This window comes from Poecilia mexicana, unplaced genomic scaffold, assembly GCF_051168715.1.
Source record: "Poecilia mexicana isolate PSO_F unplaced genomic scaffold, ASM5116871v1 scaffold_2, whole genome shotgun sequence".
Classification (NCBI taxonomy): Eukaryota; Metazoa; Chordata; class Actinopteri; order Cyprinodontiformes; family Poeciliidae; genus Poecilia; species Poecilia mexicana.
This window is the reverse complement of record NW_028263371.1, coordinates 53,208,935-53,226,148: the sequence shown is the minus strand read 5'-3', so window position 1 is coordinate 53,226,148 and position 17,214 is coordinate 53,208,935. Positions and strand designations below refer to the sequence as shown.

At 45.1% G+C, this 17,214-nt stretch overlaps 1 protein-coding gene across 1 annotated transcript; it reads right to left on the bottom strand.

Annotated features, from left to right (window-relative positions):
* Nucleotides 1–1,747: 1,747 nt before the first annotated feature.
* On the bottom strand, nt 1,748–15,327 carry LOC148160949 (heat shock 70 kDa protein 12A-like). Its single transcript, XM_088002919.1, has 4 exons — nt 15,112–15,327; nt 14,870–15,041; nt 2,985–3,095; nt 1,748–2,558 (listed from the first exon to the last, which is right to left on the bottom strand). Exons 1-4 carry the CDS (start codon nt 15,289–15,291, stop codon nt 1,927–1,929), a joined length of 1,095 nt encoding a protein of 364 aa, XP_087859045.1. The 5' UTR covers nt 15,292–15,327; the 3' UTR covers nt 1,748–1,926.
* Between the last annotated feature and the right edge of the window lie 1,887 nt (nt 15,328–17,214).

Genomic DNA, 17,214 nt, shown 5'->3' with positions numbered 1-17,214 from the left:
ATGTATTTGCTTTGTGGTTTTAGTTTGGGGAAATTTCAAATATATATTTTAAGCTACTCTGATTTTTAAAAATGCTAGAAACAGAGTTTATCTATCAGTTTCATTTTTTCATCACTTCTGCCTCATTTCCAATTAGACCAAAGAGCCAATCAGAGAGCAGACTGAGATAAACACTGATGGTTCAGACGAAGAGAAGCAACTTGACTAAAGATCTAAACCTCCATCAGCTGCACTGAGTTCATCCTCAGGTTCATCTGAAGCTTTTCTGTCCTGAAAACTTCCCATCATGCTGCAGGTTTTAATCAGAGCAGATTCCTTCCTGTCAGTCGACCGTTTCACAAACATCCTTCACAGCTGAGAGACTCAGATTCTGGTTCCACATTCAGCCTCAGAGATTCACACAGAAACGACACGTTTGATTCCCAGAGAGCAGATCAGAGTCTGAGATCAGGAGGAAACCATCAGGTGATGAAGCTGCTGGTTGATACATGATGTCTGACTGTAAACAGCTTCAGCTGCTGATCTCACTCTGATCAGTGACCAGCTCTGATCTGGTTCTGGTCATCAGCTCAGATTCTGGTAGAAACAGCCAGATGAGACACATTAATGTGATGAAACACATTTAAAGAGCCTCCAGGTGATAATTCTCCATCATGTGAGACTGAATCTCATCTCAGCTCTGAACAGGCTGCAGCAGTTCAGTCTGACTGATGATCCTTCATCTCCATTTCTCTGCAGCAGCCAGAAGAAAACAGGAAAACTGAAACAGACTCTTCATTTCATCACCAACATCAGGAGAACATGCAGCAGAAAGGCCATCAGACTGACCTTTGACCTGGAAGCTCAGATAATCTGCAGCTTGTTTTCACATATGAAGACATTAAAGATGAAGGTGAAGCAGCTCTGACTCCGCCCACCTCAGAGGTCGGAGGTCAAAAGCAGCTAAAGGTGAAAGTTAGTGAGCAGGTCTGACCTGATGCAGCAGCAGAGGAACCTGATGAAGCAGCAGCAGGAGGAGAACTTCAGTCCTCTGATCAGATCCTGTTCTTCACTCCAACAAGCCGTTCATTCAGCAGCAGGACTCCTCCTCTTCCTCACTCTCTTCCTCCTGCTGCTCCTCTCAGATCTCCTCTGTCTGTCACAGGAGGAAGAGGAGGAGCTCAGACCGTGATGAAGGTCTCTGTTCAGACTCAACTTCTAGCGGCTCTGACGTCATTAAATGTGGCGAAACTTAAACCAAACCATCTCCATCTTTTCTGGTTTCAGTGCGCCATCTAGTGATTAAATGTGTTACTGCAGCTGCTGCCTGCAGGAAATGTTGAGTGGAATAAGAATTAAAAATAAAACAATGTTTTCATCTGTGGTTTATATATTTTTATCTCTATTTTATCTGAAATAATGTTAATGACCAAACATTACACACTAATTAAACCCATAAGAAAACTAGTTATTCAAAAATATTACTTGGAGATTTTAATAAATCTCCAAGTAATAAACCACCTGAAACTTCTTCAGATGGTTTATTAATTAATTGAAGCTAAAACTTAAGAGCAAATATTAGTTTTCTAAAGCTTTCATTGTGTAAAAATCACAATAAAACAATTAAACTTACAGGGTTTTTTAAATATTAACACCTACATTTTGATGCTTAACTTTCAGGTCTAAATTAATCCTGCAATCAGAAATCAAATGACTCAAAATAAAGAATCAGACCCAGAACAAACAGAAGGGAGGAAGGAGAACCAGGTTAAATCAAATTAACTTTTATTTTTAATTCAGTTTACAAACTGAAGTCTGTAGAACTGATTTATTGGTTTCTGGTACAAAACAGAAAAAAATGGAACATGGAAAAAGTTATTCAATCACAAACAAACAAACAAAAAACAAAAGAAAACTATACACATTGTATGAATAAGAACAAAAATCTCATGACCAACATCTGACCCAAGCTGGACGTTTCCTCTGAGGCTCCACCATCTCTGGGTTTCTCCCCAGCTCTACGGCTCCTTTCAGAATCGCTTCCTGGGGTCTAAGAGGACACAGGACTTTATACTGACGTCCAAACTGATCAGTGATGTGCTGACGTAGAATCTGGCTCTCAGCCAATCCTCCCACTAACACAATAAACCCAATGTTGAGATTTTTGTTTAATATTTCTCTGAGTTTCCCTGTGATTCTCTGCAGAGTCTCATCATAAAAAGTTTTCAGTTTCTCTCTGGAGATCCTGATAGATCCATCATCCCAGGAAGCTCCTTCCACTGAATCAAAGAACGTTTCAATCTGTTTCTGTTTCTGAGCCAACATGACCAGGTTACCTGGGCAACGGATCTGAACATCTTCATCCAAATGTTTGAGATGAATAAAATCATACATCATCTTCTGAACCTCATTGGGGAAGATTTGTTCATATTCATCCCATATTTCATCAGAGAAGATTGAACTAATGAACTGTTTGAATTTTCCTTCCACGTCTTTTCCTCCCCATTCTGTTTCAAAGGTCTCATGCAGCTTCATGTCTCCTCCTTTCAGGACTTCATGAACAGTGAAGTGACTGTAATCTGTTGACAATAAGAAAGTGAATAAAATATATTAATGGAAAAATCTCAGGAAACAACTTATCACACATTTTAACTCACATTCTACAAACATTAATCAAAGAGATTAATTCATCCATCATTTATCCAATTGTCCCCACAGAGTTGTGGGGGACAAACAGAGACCAGTTAACCCAACAGTCATGTTTCTGGACTGTGGGAGGAAGTCGGAGTACCCAGAGAGAAACCAGGCATGAACAGGGAGAACATGGAGACTCCATGCAGAAAGACCCCAGACTGGGATTCAAACCCAGAACCTTCTTGCTGCAAGGCAGCAGAGAAACCAGCTGATCCACCGGGCAACACAACATCACTTCAACATGTTTACTGTGGATAAAAATGGTTTTAAAACTCGTCTTTAAACCTTTAATAACGGTGAGTAACTTTTACCTCCACAGTCGACAACAAGGTACCGTTTCCCGTCTCTTTGGGTCTCCAGCAGGACTTTGGTTTCTTCTGGTTCCACAGTAAACTGTACGACCTCCTGACCTCCTGCTGGATCTGTAGAAACACAGAAACCTCACTGAGCTGCTCTATGAACAATGATCAATGTTTTCACAGGTAGATTCAGGTTTTTAGTTCATTTATCTTCCGTCTCTGTCGCCATGGTGATGCTGGAAACCTCTGGAGAAAAAGTTTCCAGATCAGTGATGATCCAGAGTCAAAGTTCTTCAGACCGATCATAGAAAGAAAATAATAAGAATGGACAAAGAGACTTTAACAGAAATCTGAGTAGAAATGATGATGAAGGAGTCAAGATTCAATGTTACAGGAAGTGATGTCACTGTGATGAAGGTCTGAGGTGTTTAGAGTAAAGTGGGCGTGTCTTCATGATGTATCGGCTTTAAAATGATTTATAAAAAGAAAGATGCTGAAAAAACAACTTTATCTAAATTATACCATCATATTTGATCAGATTATAAGTTCTGATGAGACAAATTTGTCATATTAGAAGAACCTTTTGAAAATAAAAACACTAAGTTAGATATTAAAAAGACTTCATAAGTAAAGTTATATATTAAAAATTTTGTTTTCTGGGTCTGATTTGATATTATAATCTTAAATAAAACTAAACTTTTCTATAATGTTCTAATTAATTGAATGTGTCTGTATGTAGTTAAATGTTTTAGAGATCATTTTATTTCATCTGAATATTAATTTCTTCATATTGAGATTTTGATTTATTTGCATCATGTTTGCAGATCCTCTGGTAATTTCAAAGTCTGCAGTTATGGGACATCTGACACAATTAACATTTTTATTTCTAAATAACTGAAACAAAACAACCTGCATGTTGATTTAGTTCCTTAAACTTAGAAGCTGAGAGGTGACAGTGAGGTTTTCCTCCAAGCAGCAGCTGCCTGAGAAACTCAGAGGTCAGCAGGAGGAAGGACTTGGTCACAGCGTGTCGCTCTGCAGAGCTGCAGGTAGAAGTTAGAGGAGGAGGAGGAGGAGATGGAGCTGGATGCTGCAGCTAAGATGCTGCAGTTAAGATGCTGCAGGTAAGATGCTGCAGTTAAGATGCTGCAGTTAAGATGCTGCAGTTAAGATGCTGCAGTTAAGATGCTGCAGCTGTTAAGATGCTGCTGCTAGAAAATAAAACTGAAAAGATTTGAATCCAGATTGTTGGTTAAAAGACTAACGGCTCATCCTGTGTTTAAGTTTTAACACATTAAATCTTTAAAAACTAATGGATTCACAAACAAGTTATTTCCTTTTTTATGGTATATTAAAATCATAAAGAACAAATTGAAACAGTAACATTACATAAGTGAGTAGAAATAAATGTTAAACATGAAATTAAAAATATACAATATCTTACAATGTTTCCAAAGGTAATTTGTTGCCATTTTCCCTCTGAGAAATAAAACGTTTTATCTCTTGAAATATTCTGGATCTGCACGATTTCTGACTTTCAGAAGAAATTATTACCTGATGTCACCAGCAGATGAACAGAATCTGAAAGTCTTTAGACCTGAATGATCCGTCATCCTTCAACTGATCATCTAGATGGAAAGTTTTCAACTAAAGACTCTTTGGAGATAAAATAGTTTCTGTCTGTCAAATGATTATCTTTGGTATTTTTATAACAAGGTTATTGATCATCACTGATGTACATTTTAACTTCAGGGTTTTTCTGATCAGAGTTCAGAAATAAAGATAAATTTCTCTGAAAATGGTCAGATAGTGAAGGAGAAGACAATGTCATAGAAAATTAAATATTCAGAATTTCAGGTTGATCTTCAGGAATCTTCTAATGTTATCATGACCTCATTATAATAAAGTCTGGTTCTCCTTTAATGATGTATCAATTATTCTGATTGGTTTACAGTCATGTTTAATTACAATGATGGATCCTCAGAAACAACAGCTCTGCTGGTTTTACATGAAGACATTCAGAGTTAGAGCCTTAAATGTATTTTAACAAACCAATAATCAGGTTGATGCTTTAAATGAGAGAACATCCATCAGTTTATCTAGAAAACCTGACTGCTGCTGCTTTTGGTTTCTGATCAAATCATCAGTTTATCCAGCTTCATGTTTCAGACTAAATCCATATTAACCATTCAGCCACATTTTAAAATTCAATTTCAGCACTAAACCAAGATCTGATTACTGTCAGAATCAAGAATCAGGTAAACAGAACCTGTCTGACAACATGAAGTAGGCGATGTCAAGGTTTATTCTACAGTAAAGAACAGATGAGAAACCAGGTCACTGACATCAGTGTAAAAGTTCAATTCAAAAATACTCTTTGGATTAAAAAGTGAAATTAAATAAAGTTAGAATAATTTCTAACCTGAGTGAACAAAGTGAAAGTTATTATCTACAAATAGAGAATAACAACAGTGGTGAAGCTTCCCAGGAGAGACTGACCAACCAAAATGACTCCAACATCAACGACTCAAACAGGAAGTTACAGAAGAAACCAGGAAACACATCTAAAGCTCTGCAGGCCTCAGTAAAGGTCAGAGTTCATGTCAAATTTATTTGTATAACACAATTTAAACAACAGCAGATGAGCAGAGGTCAAAGGTCAAAGCCACAGCTGAAAAAACCTGAGCTTCATTCTGGTTTATGGAAAACCAAAAGCAGAGGATGATTTAGTAAAGACAGAGAGAGAGAGAGCGAGAGAGAGACAGAGAAAGAGAGAGAGAGAGAGAGATTTTAATAGCTCATTTATTTTTCAATAAATAATCGACATAGTATCACAAACTATGTAACAGTGAAAAAAACAAACAGAAAAAACAAAACATACACCACACACAGCATTACATTAACACCCTTCCAAAATAAGTTCTCCTTCTACCACACTACAAATTACTTCCCCATAACTCCAAGTGTGACAAAAGGTATCTAAATCTGAAACTGATTTATAAAAATTAAATTCAAGCAATAGCCTAGACTTCACCAGGTTAACAAATGAAGAAACCACATTAATATTCAACTCTTCCTCCACTTTCCTCTTTCTGCTTATGTACATTTTAGCCTGTCCTATCAACAAGTTTATCAACTGACATTTGGTCTTTCTTTGGCGTGTAAATTTAACACCACATATAAAACCTGTTTAGTGAAAACTTCACCATATCTGTTGAAAATAATTCTCAAAAGCACAAAAAGAGCTGACAGACGAATACAGTCTAGAAAACAATTTAACACTGTTTCCCTCTGTTCACATCTTTCTTCTACAGCAGGATTAATAGCAGAAACAAATGAGTGAACAGCTACAATACCATGAAGGATTCTCCACTGTAAATCTGCATGTTTGTTCGGTAGAGGAGGCTTATACAACGATTTCCATTCAGGCTTGATTTCAGGTGTTAAGGAGATATGAGATCTCCACACTGTGTCACTGGTCCATTCAGTTTGTTCTGATTAAGAGTTTTTACAAACAGCCTATAGATCATTTTCCCAGAAGCTCCTTCTAGGGAGATTCCTTTACTGTCCACCGAATCCAGTAAAGGACCAGAGCAGTTCTTGATCCCAGGAAACAGTCTGATGGATGGAAAAGGGTCCAGATGATTTGGTAACACAGAACCTTCATAATAATCAGTCAAAAGGGAACATTGATGTTCACTTAACTTGTGTTTCCAGTAGCTCCAAAGCCGACCAACAACTCTAACAGATTCTATTCCCAAACAAGCAGCGAGTTCCACAGGATCATCCAGTCGAGGTCCAGTCATCTCTACCACCCTCCCAAGACAATAAACTTTTGCAGTGTGGAGGAGTTTGGACCAGGTTGTTGTTCCCCACACAGGGCAATCCAACAAACTCCTGAACAGAACCGGTTCCTGGAGCAGCCAGTACAGAGACTCAGCCTGCTGCTGCCTCTCCTTCCTCAGCAAAGTCCACACAGAGAAAACGCTCTTATAAAAACCTGGAAGAAGAGAGGAGTTCATTTTGCTGGAGTCCATCAGAAAGAGAGGCAGATCCAGACCCATGCCGCCAAATCTCTGAAGAATGCAGCCTGATATTCTCCTCCACACAAGGTCTGTGGGTCCTGTGAGCATCTCTGAATGAACTGAAAACGAAAAGCAGCGCCTCTGCTGGCCAGATGGACCAGGCCTTGTCCACCTTCTTCTCTCGGCAGAAAGAGAATACTTTGAGGAATCCAATGAAGTTTATCCCAAAAACATCCACTAGTGCCCTTTGAACATTTGATAAAAGAGAAACTGGAGGATCAACACACATCAGCCGGTGCCACATGACGGAAGAAACTAAATTATTAATAACAAGAACTCTTCCTCTATATGACATTTTAGGTAAAATCCATTTCCATTTCAAAAGTCGACCCTTAACATTATCTAAAACATTTTCCCAATTTTTTTGCACAAAACTTTCACTACCTAAAAAGACCCCTAAATACTTGAGCCCACCTTTTCTCCACACTAGGCCTCCAGGCAGACTGAGTTGATCCCCCAGCCGACTCCCAACAGCGATAGCCTCACTCTTTCTCCAGTTTATTTTAGCAGAAGAAATGCAGCCAAAAAGAAAAACAGTGTTGACCAAAACATCAATATCTTCCTGCTCGTTTACAAAAACCATTAGATCATCAGCATAAGCTGACAGCTTTAAGGAGACACCCAGGAATAGAAACACCACACAAATCTTTCCTCAGCTTATGAAGCAAAGGTTCAAATGCCAAGGAATAAAGCATCCCTGACAAAGAACAGCCTTGCCTCACTCCTCTTAAAACATTGAATGGAGCACTTAAGCCTCCATTTATTTTAAGTACACTTGCAATGTCACGATACAAAACCTGGATCATAGCTATGAAACCAGGGCTGAAACCAAAAGCAGTCAAGGTTTGCCACAAATATCGGTGTTCAACCCGGTCAAAAGCTTTTTCTTGGTCTATAGAAATCAGACCAATATCTAAGCCCAATGAGCTGGAGATTTCCAAAACATCTCTGATTAAAGTGACATTGTCACTTATCAGCCTGCCAGGCACACAGTACGTCTGGTCCCCGTAAATGACTGAAGACATCACTTCTCTAAGTCTGATAGCCAGAACTTTGGAAAAGATCTTGTAGTCCGTGCAGAGCAAAGAGACTGGTCGACAGTTCCTTACATCCTGTAGATCCCCTTTCTTTGGAAGCAGAGTAACGACTGCCCGCCTGCAGCTCAGAGGCAGCCGACCTCTCTGCAGGCTATCTGTGATCACCTCCAACAAGTCTTCTCCGATCACAGACCAGAAGGACTTGTAAAAATCAACAGGAAGACCGTCCATGCCAGGGGATCTACCACTCTTTAGGCTCATCAAGGCAGTATGCAGTTCCTGCAGCGTGAGTTGAGCCTCCAGCTTTCGATGGGCTTCAGCATCCACCTGAGGAAGTCCTTCGTAGAAACCATCGCTCACATCCGGATTCTCCAAATGTTCACTCTTAAAAAGATCTTTGTAGAAACTGACAGCAAACTTCCTGATCTCAGAAGAACCTGAGATGGTAGAACCACAGTCAGTCTTTAGGGAGAGAACAATCTTCCTTTGCCCATTCTTTTTTTCTAGTCCAAAGAAAAAGTGAGACGGGGCATCCATCTCCGATACACTTAGGAAGCGTGATCTGACCAAGGCTCCTTTGGCTGCTGTGCCCAACAGGTTGGCCAGAACGGCCTTTTTATCTTTGAGGGAAGTTAAAAACCCTCGGTTTCCTGTAGACGCCGCCAAACCCTGCAGCTCTACTACCTGAGTCTCCAAGTCCCTCATAGATCTGGTTATGTCTCTAGTGATATTGCAAGTGAACTGTTGACACAACTGCTTAATTTGACATTTACCATAATCCCACCACTGTTGGATACAAGAAAAATCTGATTTAGATTGTTTATGACTGACCCAGACATATTCAAAAGCTTTTCTAAAAGCTGTATCATTCAAAAGAGCGGTATTAAAATGCCAATAGACACTCTGTATACGGACATTTTTAATAAACACAGAGCAACAAACCAGACAGTGATCAGAAAAACCAACAGGAATTATTTAACAATTTTTAAATATATTCAAATGATGTTTAAAAGCATAGATACGATCCAATCCTGCCAAGGATAAAAGATTATCTTTAGAATGACTCCATGTTTACTGTCTCTGATTCCTGCTGAAATCTCTCCACACATCTGAAAGGTCAGAGGTCGCAGTCAGCTGCCTGAGCCTCCGAGAGGATTCAGCATGAGGTTCTAAGTGGTTCCTATCAAGTAACGGATTCTCAGTGCAATTAAAATCTCCACACAAAAACAAATAATCATTATTATCACTACAGTCATTTACAATGTCACCTAAAGTATCAATAATACCATTCTATCAACCCCTTTAGTTGGTGCATACACATTAAGAAAAACTATATTCACATTTTCATATTTGGCTTTAACTTTTAATAAGTGACCTTCAATTATTTCCTCTGCTTCACAAGAAACAGGAAAACATTCCTAGAAAACACAATCCCAACACCGCCACTGCAACTGGACTTGTGGCTAAAAAAGACCTCCCCTCTGCACTCCTTCTTCCAATCACACTCATTATCAGCAGTGCTGTGTGTCTCCTGAAGTAACATTATATCAATGTTCTTTAGAGCCATGAGTCTTAAAAACTCAGCCCTCTTTTCTTCATTTCTGGCACCATTTAGATTTAAGGTGCCTATTTTAAAGTCACACATTGAAATGAAGAAACAAAAGAAAAGACACAGAGACATGTAAAAAATGTCTCTAAATGTCCTCATCTTCATCAGCAGTGAGTGTCTGACTTTCAAAATCAGTTTCTTTAAGCGATATATTTCCTGATCTGTTAACACGTCATCAACAAAATGTCCAGTTTTCTTTGTTAAAACCCGAGAGGATTCAACAAACAATTTTAGATCTGGAAAATATTCTTCAATTTTTATCATCCTGAGTCCTTTAGTTTTTTGCAAAAACTTCTTAATTTCAGCAGGAGGATCCAGATTCTGCTGATCATGGCTCAAAGAAAAGCTACTATCAGACTCCAAGCTGCTCTCCTGCTTTGTTTGCTCTCTGAGCTCTGAGAGCTTTAGTGCTGCTGTTAGCAGGTTCAGAACTTTTCCTTTTCTGAGACAGTTTCAGCAAATCGTCATCAAGCATGCTTTCATCTTCACAAAGGTTTTCACAAAAATTTTCATCAGATCTTTTTTCCTCTGAATCTGCATCAAAACTTCGACAGATTGATCATGTATCATCTCACCATCAGTGGTAACAACTTCATTAAAGCGACCACAAGTAATAGAAGATCGCTCCTCAGGCTGTTCTTCTACAGTTACAATAGAAGGATCACCAGGATCCCCAGATCCAGTAGCATCAAGACCCGCACCGACAACCGCCGGCGCCCCGGCCAGCCCCGGCATCATCGCGGCCAGCCCCGGCCTGCCCCGGCATCATCGCGGCCAGCCCCGGCCTGCCCCGGCATCATGGCGGCCAGCCCCGGCGGCGCCCTGGCTCGCCCCGGCATCATCGCGGCCCGCCCTGGCGGTGCCCCGGCCCGCCCAGGCATCATCGCGGCCCGCCCCGGCATCATCGCGGCCAGCCCCGGCGGCGCCCCGGCCAGCCAAGGCATCATCGCGGCCAACCCCGGCCCGCCCTGGCATCATCGCGGCCCGACCGACATCATCGCGGCGCCCCGGCCCGCCCCGGCATCATCGCGGCCAGCCCCGGCGGCGCCCCGGCCCGCCCCGGCATCATGCATCATCGCGGCCCGCCCCGGCATCATGGCGGCCCGCCCCGGCGGTGCCCCGGCATCATCGCGCCCAGCCCTGGCATCATCGTGGCCAGCCCCGGCCCGCCCAGGCATCATCGCGCCCAGCCCCGGCATCATCGCGGCCAGCCCCGGCCGCGCCCCGGCCCGCCCAGGCATCATCGCGGCCCGCCCCGGCATCATCGCGGCCAGCCCCGGCCCGCCCCGGCATCATCGCGGCCCGCCCCGGCATCATCGCGGCCAGCCCCGGCGGCGCCCCGGCCCGCCCCGTCATCATCGCGGCCAGCCCCGGCGGCGCCCCGGCATCATGGCGGCCCGCCCCGGCGGTGCCCCGGCATCATCGCGCCCAGCACTGGCATCATCGTGGCCAGCCCCGGCCCGTCCAGGCATCATCGCGCCCAGCCCCGGCATCATCGCGGCCCGCACCGGCATCATCGCGGCCAGCCCAGGCGGCGCCCCGGCATCATCGCGGCCAGCCCCGGCGGCGCCCCGGCCCGCCCAGGCATCATCGCGCCCAGCCCTGGCATCATCGTGGCCAGCCCCGGCCCGCCCAGGCATCATCGCACCCAGCCCCGGCATCATCGCAGCCAGCCCCGGCGGCGCCCCGGCCCGCCCAGGCATCATCGCGCCCAGCCCTGGCATCATCGTGCCCAGCCCCGGCCCGCCCAGACATCATCGCACCCAGCCCCGGCATCATCGCAGCCAGCCCCGGCATCATCGCGGCCCACCCCGGCATCATCGCGGCCAGCCCCGGCCCGCCCCGTCATCATTGCGGCCAGCCCCGGCCCGCCCCGGCATCATCGCGCCCAGCCCCGGCGGCGTCCCGGCATCATCGCGCCCAGCCCTGGCATCATCGTGGCCAGCCCCGGCCCGCCCAGGCATCATCGCGCCCAGCCCCGGCATCATCGCAGCCAGCCCCGGCATCATCGCGGCCAGCCCCGGCGGCGCCCCGGCCCGCCCCGTCATCATCGCGGCCAGCCCCGGCCCGCCCCGGCATCATCGCGGCCAGCCCCGGCGGCGCCCCGGCATCATGGCGGCCCGCCCCGGCGGTGCCCCGGCATCATCGCGCCCAGCCCTGGCATCATCGTGGCCAGCCCCGGCCTGCCCAGGCATCATCGCGCCCAGCCCCGGCATCATCGCGGCCAGCCCCGGCATCATCGCGCCCAGCCCCGGCGGCGCCCCGGCATCATCGCGCCCAGCCCTGGCATCATCGTGGCCAGCCCCGGCCCGCCCAGGCATCATCGCACCCAGCCCCGGCATCATCGCAGCCAGCCCCGGCATCATCGCGGCCCGCCCCGGCATCATCGCGGCCAGCCCCGGCGGCGCCCCGGCCCGCCCCGTCATCATCGCGGCCAGCCCCGGCGGCGCCCCGGCATCATGGCGGCCCGCCCCGGCGGTGCCCCGGCATCATCGCGCCCAGCCCTGGCATCATCGTGGCCAGCCCCGGCCCGTCCAGGCATCATCGCGCCCAGCCCCGGCATCATCGCGGCCCGCACCGGCATCATCGCGGCCAGCCCAGGCGGCGCCCCGGCCCGCCCCGGCATCATCGCGGCCAGCCCCGGCGGCGCCCCGGCCCGCCCAGGCATCATCGCGCCCAGCCCTGGCATCATCGTGGCCAGCCCCGGCCCGCCCAGGCATCATCGCACCCAGCCCCGGCATCATCGCAGCCAGCCCCGGCGGCGCCCCGGCCCGCCCAGGCATCATCGCGCCCAGCCCTGGCATCATCGTGCCCAGCCCCGGCCCGCCCAGGCATCATCGCACCCAGCCCCGGCATCATCGCAGCCAGCCCCGGCATCATCGCGGCCCACCCCGGCATCATCGCGGCCAGCCCCGGCCCGCCCCGTCATCATCGCGGCCAGCCCCGGCGGCGCCCCGGCATCATGGCGGCCCGCCCCGGCGGTGCCCCGGCATCATCGCGCCCAGCCCTGGCATCATCGTGGCCAGCCCCGGCCCGTCCAGGCATCATCGCGCCCAGCCCCGGCATCATCGCGGCCCGCACCGGCATCATCGCGGCCAGCCCAGGCGGCGCCCCGGCCCGCCCCGGCATCATCGCGGCCAGCCCCGGCGGCGCCCCGGCCCGCCCAGGCATCTTCGCGCCTAGCCCCGGCATCATCGCGGCCCGCCCCGTCATCATCGCGGCCAGCCCCGGCGGCGCCCCGGCCCGCCCCGGCATCATCGCGGCCAGCCCCGGCGGCGCCCCGGCCCGCCCCGTCATCACTGCGGCCAGCCCCGGCCTGCCCCGGCATCATCGCGGCCAGCCCCGGCGGCGCCCCGGCATCATGGCGGCCCGCCCCGGCGGTGCCCCGTCCTGCCCCGGCATCATCGCGCCCAGCCCTGGCATCATCGTGGCCAGCCCCGGAATCATCGCGGCCAGCCCCGGCATCATCCCGGCCAGCCCCGGCCCGCCCAGGCATCATCGTGGCCAGCCCCGGCCTGCCCCGGCATCATCGCGCCCAGCCCTGGCATCATCGTGGCCAGCCCCGGCCCGCCCAGGCATCATCGCGGCCAGCCCCGCCTCAAAAATCCACTCACACCGACACTCCCGTCTCCAGCTCTATTCCCTCAGAGAGAGAGAGAGAGAGAGAGAGAGAGAGAGAGAGAGAGAGAGACTTGGTAAAACTGACCTTCATGGGAGAGTTTAAGACCAGAAATTCTGGTTTCATAAAGACTCGGTCAACAAAAGGTCTGATATCCGAGATTTATAAGAAAATTTGATGGACTCAAGAAAAACGGAAGGAAACCAGGAAGTCTGCCTCTGATTGGTTAAAATAAAATCATCATCAAGATGCTGAGACATCGTCTCAAACATGAACTAATACTGGAAAACTCTCCATTGTGGCTGAATTAAAATTATTCAGCAATAAAGAGTGAAGTAAATTTCCCCCTCAGTGATTTCAAAGATTTATTCCCAGATTCTGGGCCGAGGTGAAAACAATCAGTTATTAGATGAAGGAGGAAATTAGAATTTGTTAGGTTGGTAAAAGATGTGGTGAAACATTTATGAACAAAAATGTAAAACAGTGATTCTGGAGGACCAAACAGGTCCTATGGATAAAGAACAACATTTTAAGAAAATATACACAAAATATCCATCCATCCATTTTCTGTTCATCCTTGTCCCTAGTGGGGTCAGGAGGTCATAGTGCCCATCTCCAGCTGGTGACCTGTCAGGGCACCAGAACCTGTGATGACCCCATGACCTCTTCCTTTCTCTTCCTTTGCTAAGAGGCTAGTTAGCTCTGGTTAGCTTATGTTATTCTTTAGTTTTTTCTTCTTTTTATTCCTAAGCTGCTCGTCACAACCATGATGTGTCAACACAATAACTAACAATTTACAAAACTTTGATGACATTTTGTGAAATAAAAGCTTAATTTTGGTAAAATGTAAAGATTTCATGGACCTGATGAGCTACAATATGGCCTCCTTCAGAATAACATCATATAAATTGAGGTAGTTTGGCTTTTTGTCAACTCCATCAGATTTTGTGTCTCTTTCAGTGAAATTGTTGTCAAATCTCACTTAAATATGCAATTAATTCATTTTAATGTATTTTACATAAATTGCATTTCTTCACATGTGTCAAGTTTTTATTTTTACTCACTAGTTTGTCACCTTCAGTTCTGTATCAACTCCATCAGATGGACTTTTTGTTGTTTGTTTTAAATATTTTTTTTGTTTCTTGAGAAGCATTTGTCTTAGTAAAAATATCACTAATAGGGTCATTAAAATAATTTTGTATTTATTTTTGTCAGATGGTGATGACAAAGGTCTGGATCAGGTCCATTAAAAATGTAATTTTCAAAATAAATGTTGCAACTGGGAGCCTGCACCTTAGCATCTTTACATTTCCTAAACATTATTTGTCATATTTGAATACATAAGCTTGAGAAATAATAAAAAAAATGGGGAAATTTAAACCCATTTTGTTCCTATTCTCAAGAATCAAATACTTTTACATGACTTGCTTCAATTCAATTAGTCCAAACGGATCATAGAGAATCCATTCATATATCACACATATCCTACAAACAGACTAAAACCTGTTAAATGTTTGTCTGCCAGACGTTACAGATCCACTCAGTACCGTTCCAGCTGGTATCAGGTTCTGCTGCTCCTGCAGGTTGATCCTGTGAGTCTCTGCTGTGGTTCTGTGTGATGAAACCATCAGGTTGAAGCTTCAAACACCAGGTCAAAGCTGCTTCTGACTCCAGAACAAACATCAGTTTGTCTTTAGTGGCGTCTGTTACAAGACCAGCCTGGAGGAGAAACCAGAAGTCTGATTCTGATGAACATTTAGAGATGATGACTCTAAAAACATGATGTTACCTGAACTGCAGATTTTATTATGAACTGTTTATGGAAATCCTTCCAGGTGCCAGGAACAGTCAGCACCCAGGTGAAGTCAGATGCTGTGAACTCTCCTCCTTCTGGATGAGATCTGATGGTTTTCAGAGCATCGTCCTTCAGGAACCTCAGAACTTCTGTAAAAACCTTCTGGGTCGACATCCACTTCCTGTTGGCTTTGTAGATTCTTTCTGACCAGTCGTCCTGTCAACAGGTTTCAGTCTGTTAGTTTGTGTTCATACCAGGTTAGTTTATCAAATCTACTCATGATGAACTGCTGCAGTCTTAAAGTCAGTTCAAGCAGAAACTTATTCCTTTAATGAGCTGAACAATAGTTTGATTTAAAGATGAAATAACAGATTTTACTGGTTAAAAAACTAATCAGATGTAGATTCTGTGCTTATTTAATTTTAACTGTTGTAAATGGCTTTACAGTTCAATTTTAATTTAAATAATTTGTGACTGACTTTTATTTATCAAGCTTAAGTGGTGAAAGTCGGGAAAAGACAGATTAAAAAAACAACACAAAACTGTAAAAAAACCTCATTTATTTATTTATTTTACAATTTTGTTTTTGTTGTTTTTTAACAGCAGCTGCCAATAAAAGTGAAAGTTACAACCTCGACATGATTATATGAGTTATTTTACCAAGAAATCAGTCAGAAGCTGTGAAAATGATCAGATCTGCTTCTCTGGCTGCAGTGATGCTCCTGACAGAGGAACAGATTTTCACACAATCGTCTGAATCAGTTAATAAACTTTATTATTCATGAGATAATTTGCATTGACCTTTATGATTGAATATGGGAGAGTAGAGAGCAGAACCTGAGGAGGAACCTTATGGAAACATGGAGGTGCAGCTGTGATTTATAAAGGGACAATTGCTCTGAAGTGTGCATTAAAATGGTTTTATAAATCAAGATTATTTTTTTTTGACATGGGACATTTTTGGATTTTGGGCATATGTTCACGTTTCATATGATTCCTATGGATTTTTTCTTATGACACCTTAGGTATAAGTTCTGCTTTTTCTGTTCAGAAACTATTAAACTAATGGCGTCACCTGGCGCAGTGGCGCCCCCTAGGCAGGTTAAAGACCTCGATATGAACATGAGTTTGAGTCCTCGCTACCTTTGCTGCTTGTCTTTCCCCACTTCCTGTCAGATTAATGGTGAATAAAGATCAGCAGTGGGAAAAAAGACAAAACCTATTAGACTGAAATGAAAGAGATATTAATTAATATCTATATTTATGGAGACCCAGTGGTAAAACCTATTATTATGTTAAACTTTGTTTTATTTCAATCTATCTATCTATCTATCTATCTATCTATCTATCTATCTATCTATCTATCTATCTATCTATCTATCTATCTATCTATCTATCTATCTATCTATCTATCTATCTATCTATCTATCTATCTATCTATCTATATTTCTGAACTGGGTTTGAACCATCAGGTCTCAGTCTGCAGGTGCAAATATCAGAGTTGTGAAAAAACTAAAACTTCTCATCTCTGGGATTCTCTCTTTTTCTCCATCTCTGTTAGAGGCTGGTGGATATTAAAAGTGATGAACTTTCATCTTTTTTCACTTCCCTGGACTAGTGAGGGAGTCATTGCTCCTATTCTTTGGTTAATTTCTTGATAAAATAATAATCAAAATGCATTTTGTTCTTGATTGACTCAGGGTTTCACCTGAAGTAAAACTTATTTATTTCCTTAACAACTTGGTGTCTAAAGTGGTGGAGGCAGAATTCTGACTGAGCAGAGATTGTGACATGTTTATCCTAATCAGTCTGGAAAATGTGTTTTCGAATCTCTGCATGGTCAGTAATCCATCCCCCTTAAAGAGCCCGACGTTTTTGTGCTCCGGTGAAACTGTTTTAATTTTATAATTTCTAAAAGTAAATAACTTTAGGCTGTTGGTGTGACCTCAGGGAAAGAGTCAGTGTTTTGGGTAATCACTGCAAATGTCAGGAAAATCGTCCCCACAAGGTATTACAAACACACACACACACACACACACACACACACACTCTGTTTCCCAAACTGACAACTCGTTGTCAAACACTGACTTGATGAAC

Bases quoted from the DNA above. Each gene is read 5' to 3' on its own strand.
- LOC148160949 (XM_088002919.1), bottom strand. From the start codon at position 15,291: ATGTCGACCCAGAAGGTTTTTACAGAAGTTCTGAGGTTCCTGAAGGAC. The intron at 3,096-14,869 runs GTACTGAGTGGA...GTGTTTCTACAG, and splicing joins ACCTGATACCAGCTGGAACG to ATCCAGCAGGAGGTCAGGAG. The intron at 2,559-2,984 runs GTAAAAGTTACT...TATTGTCAACAG, and splicing joins CCTTGTTGTCGACTGTGGAG to ATTACAGTCACTTCACTGTT.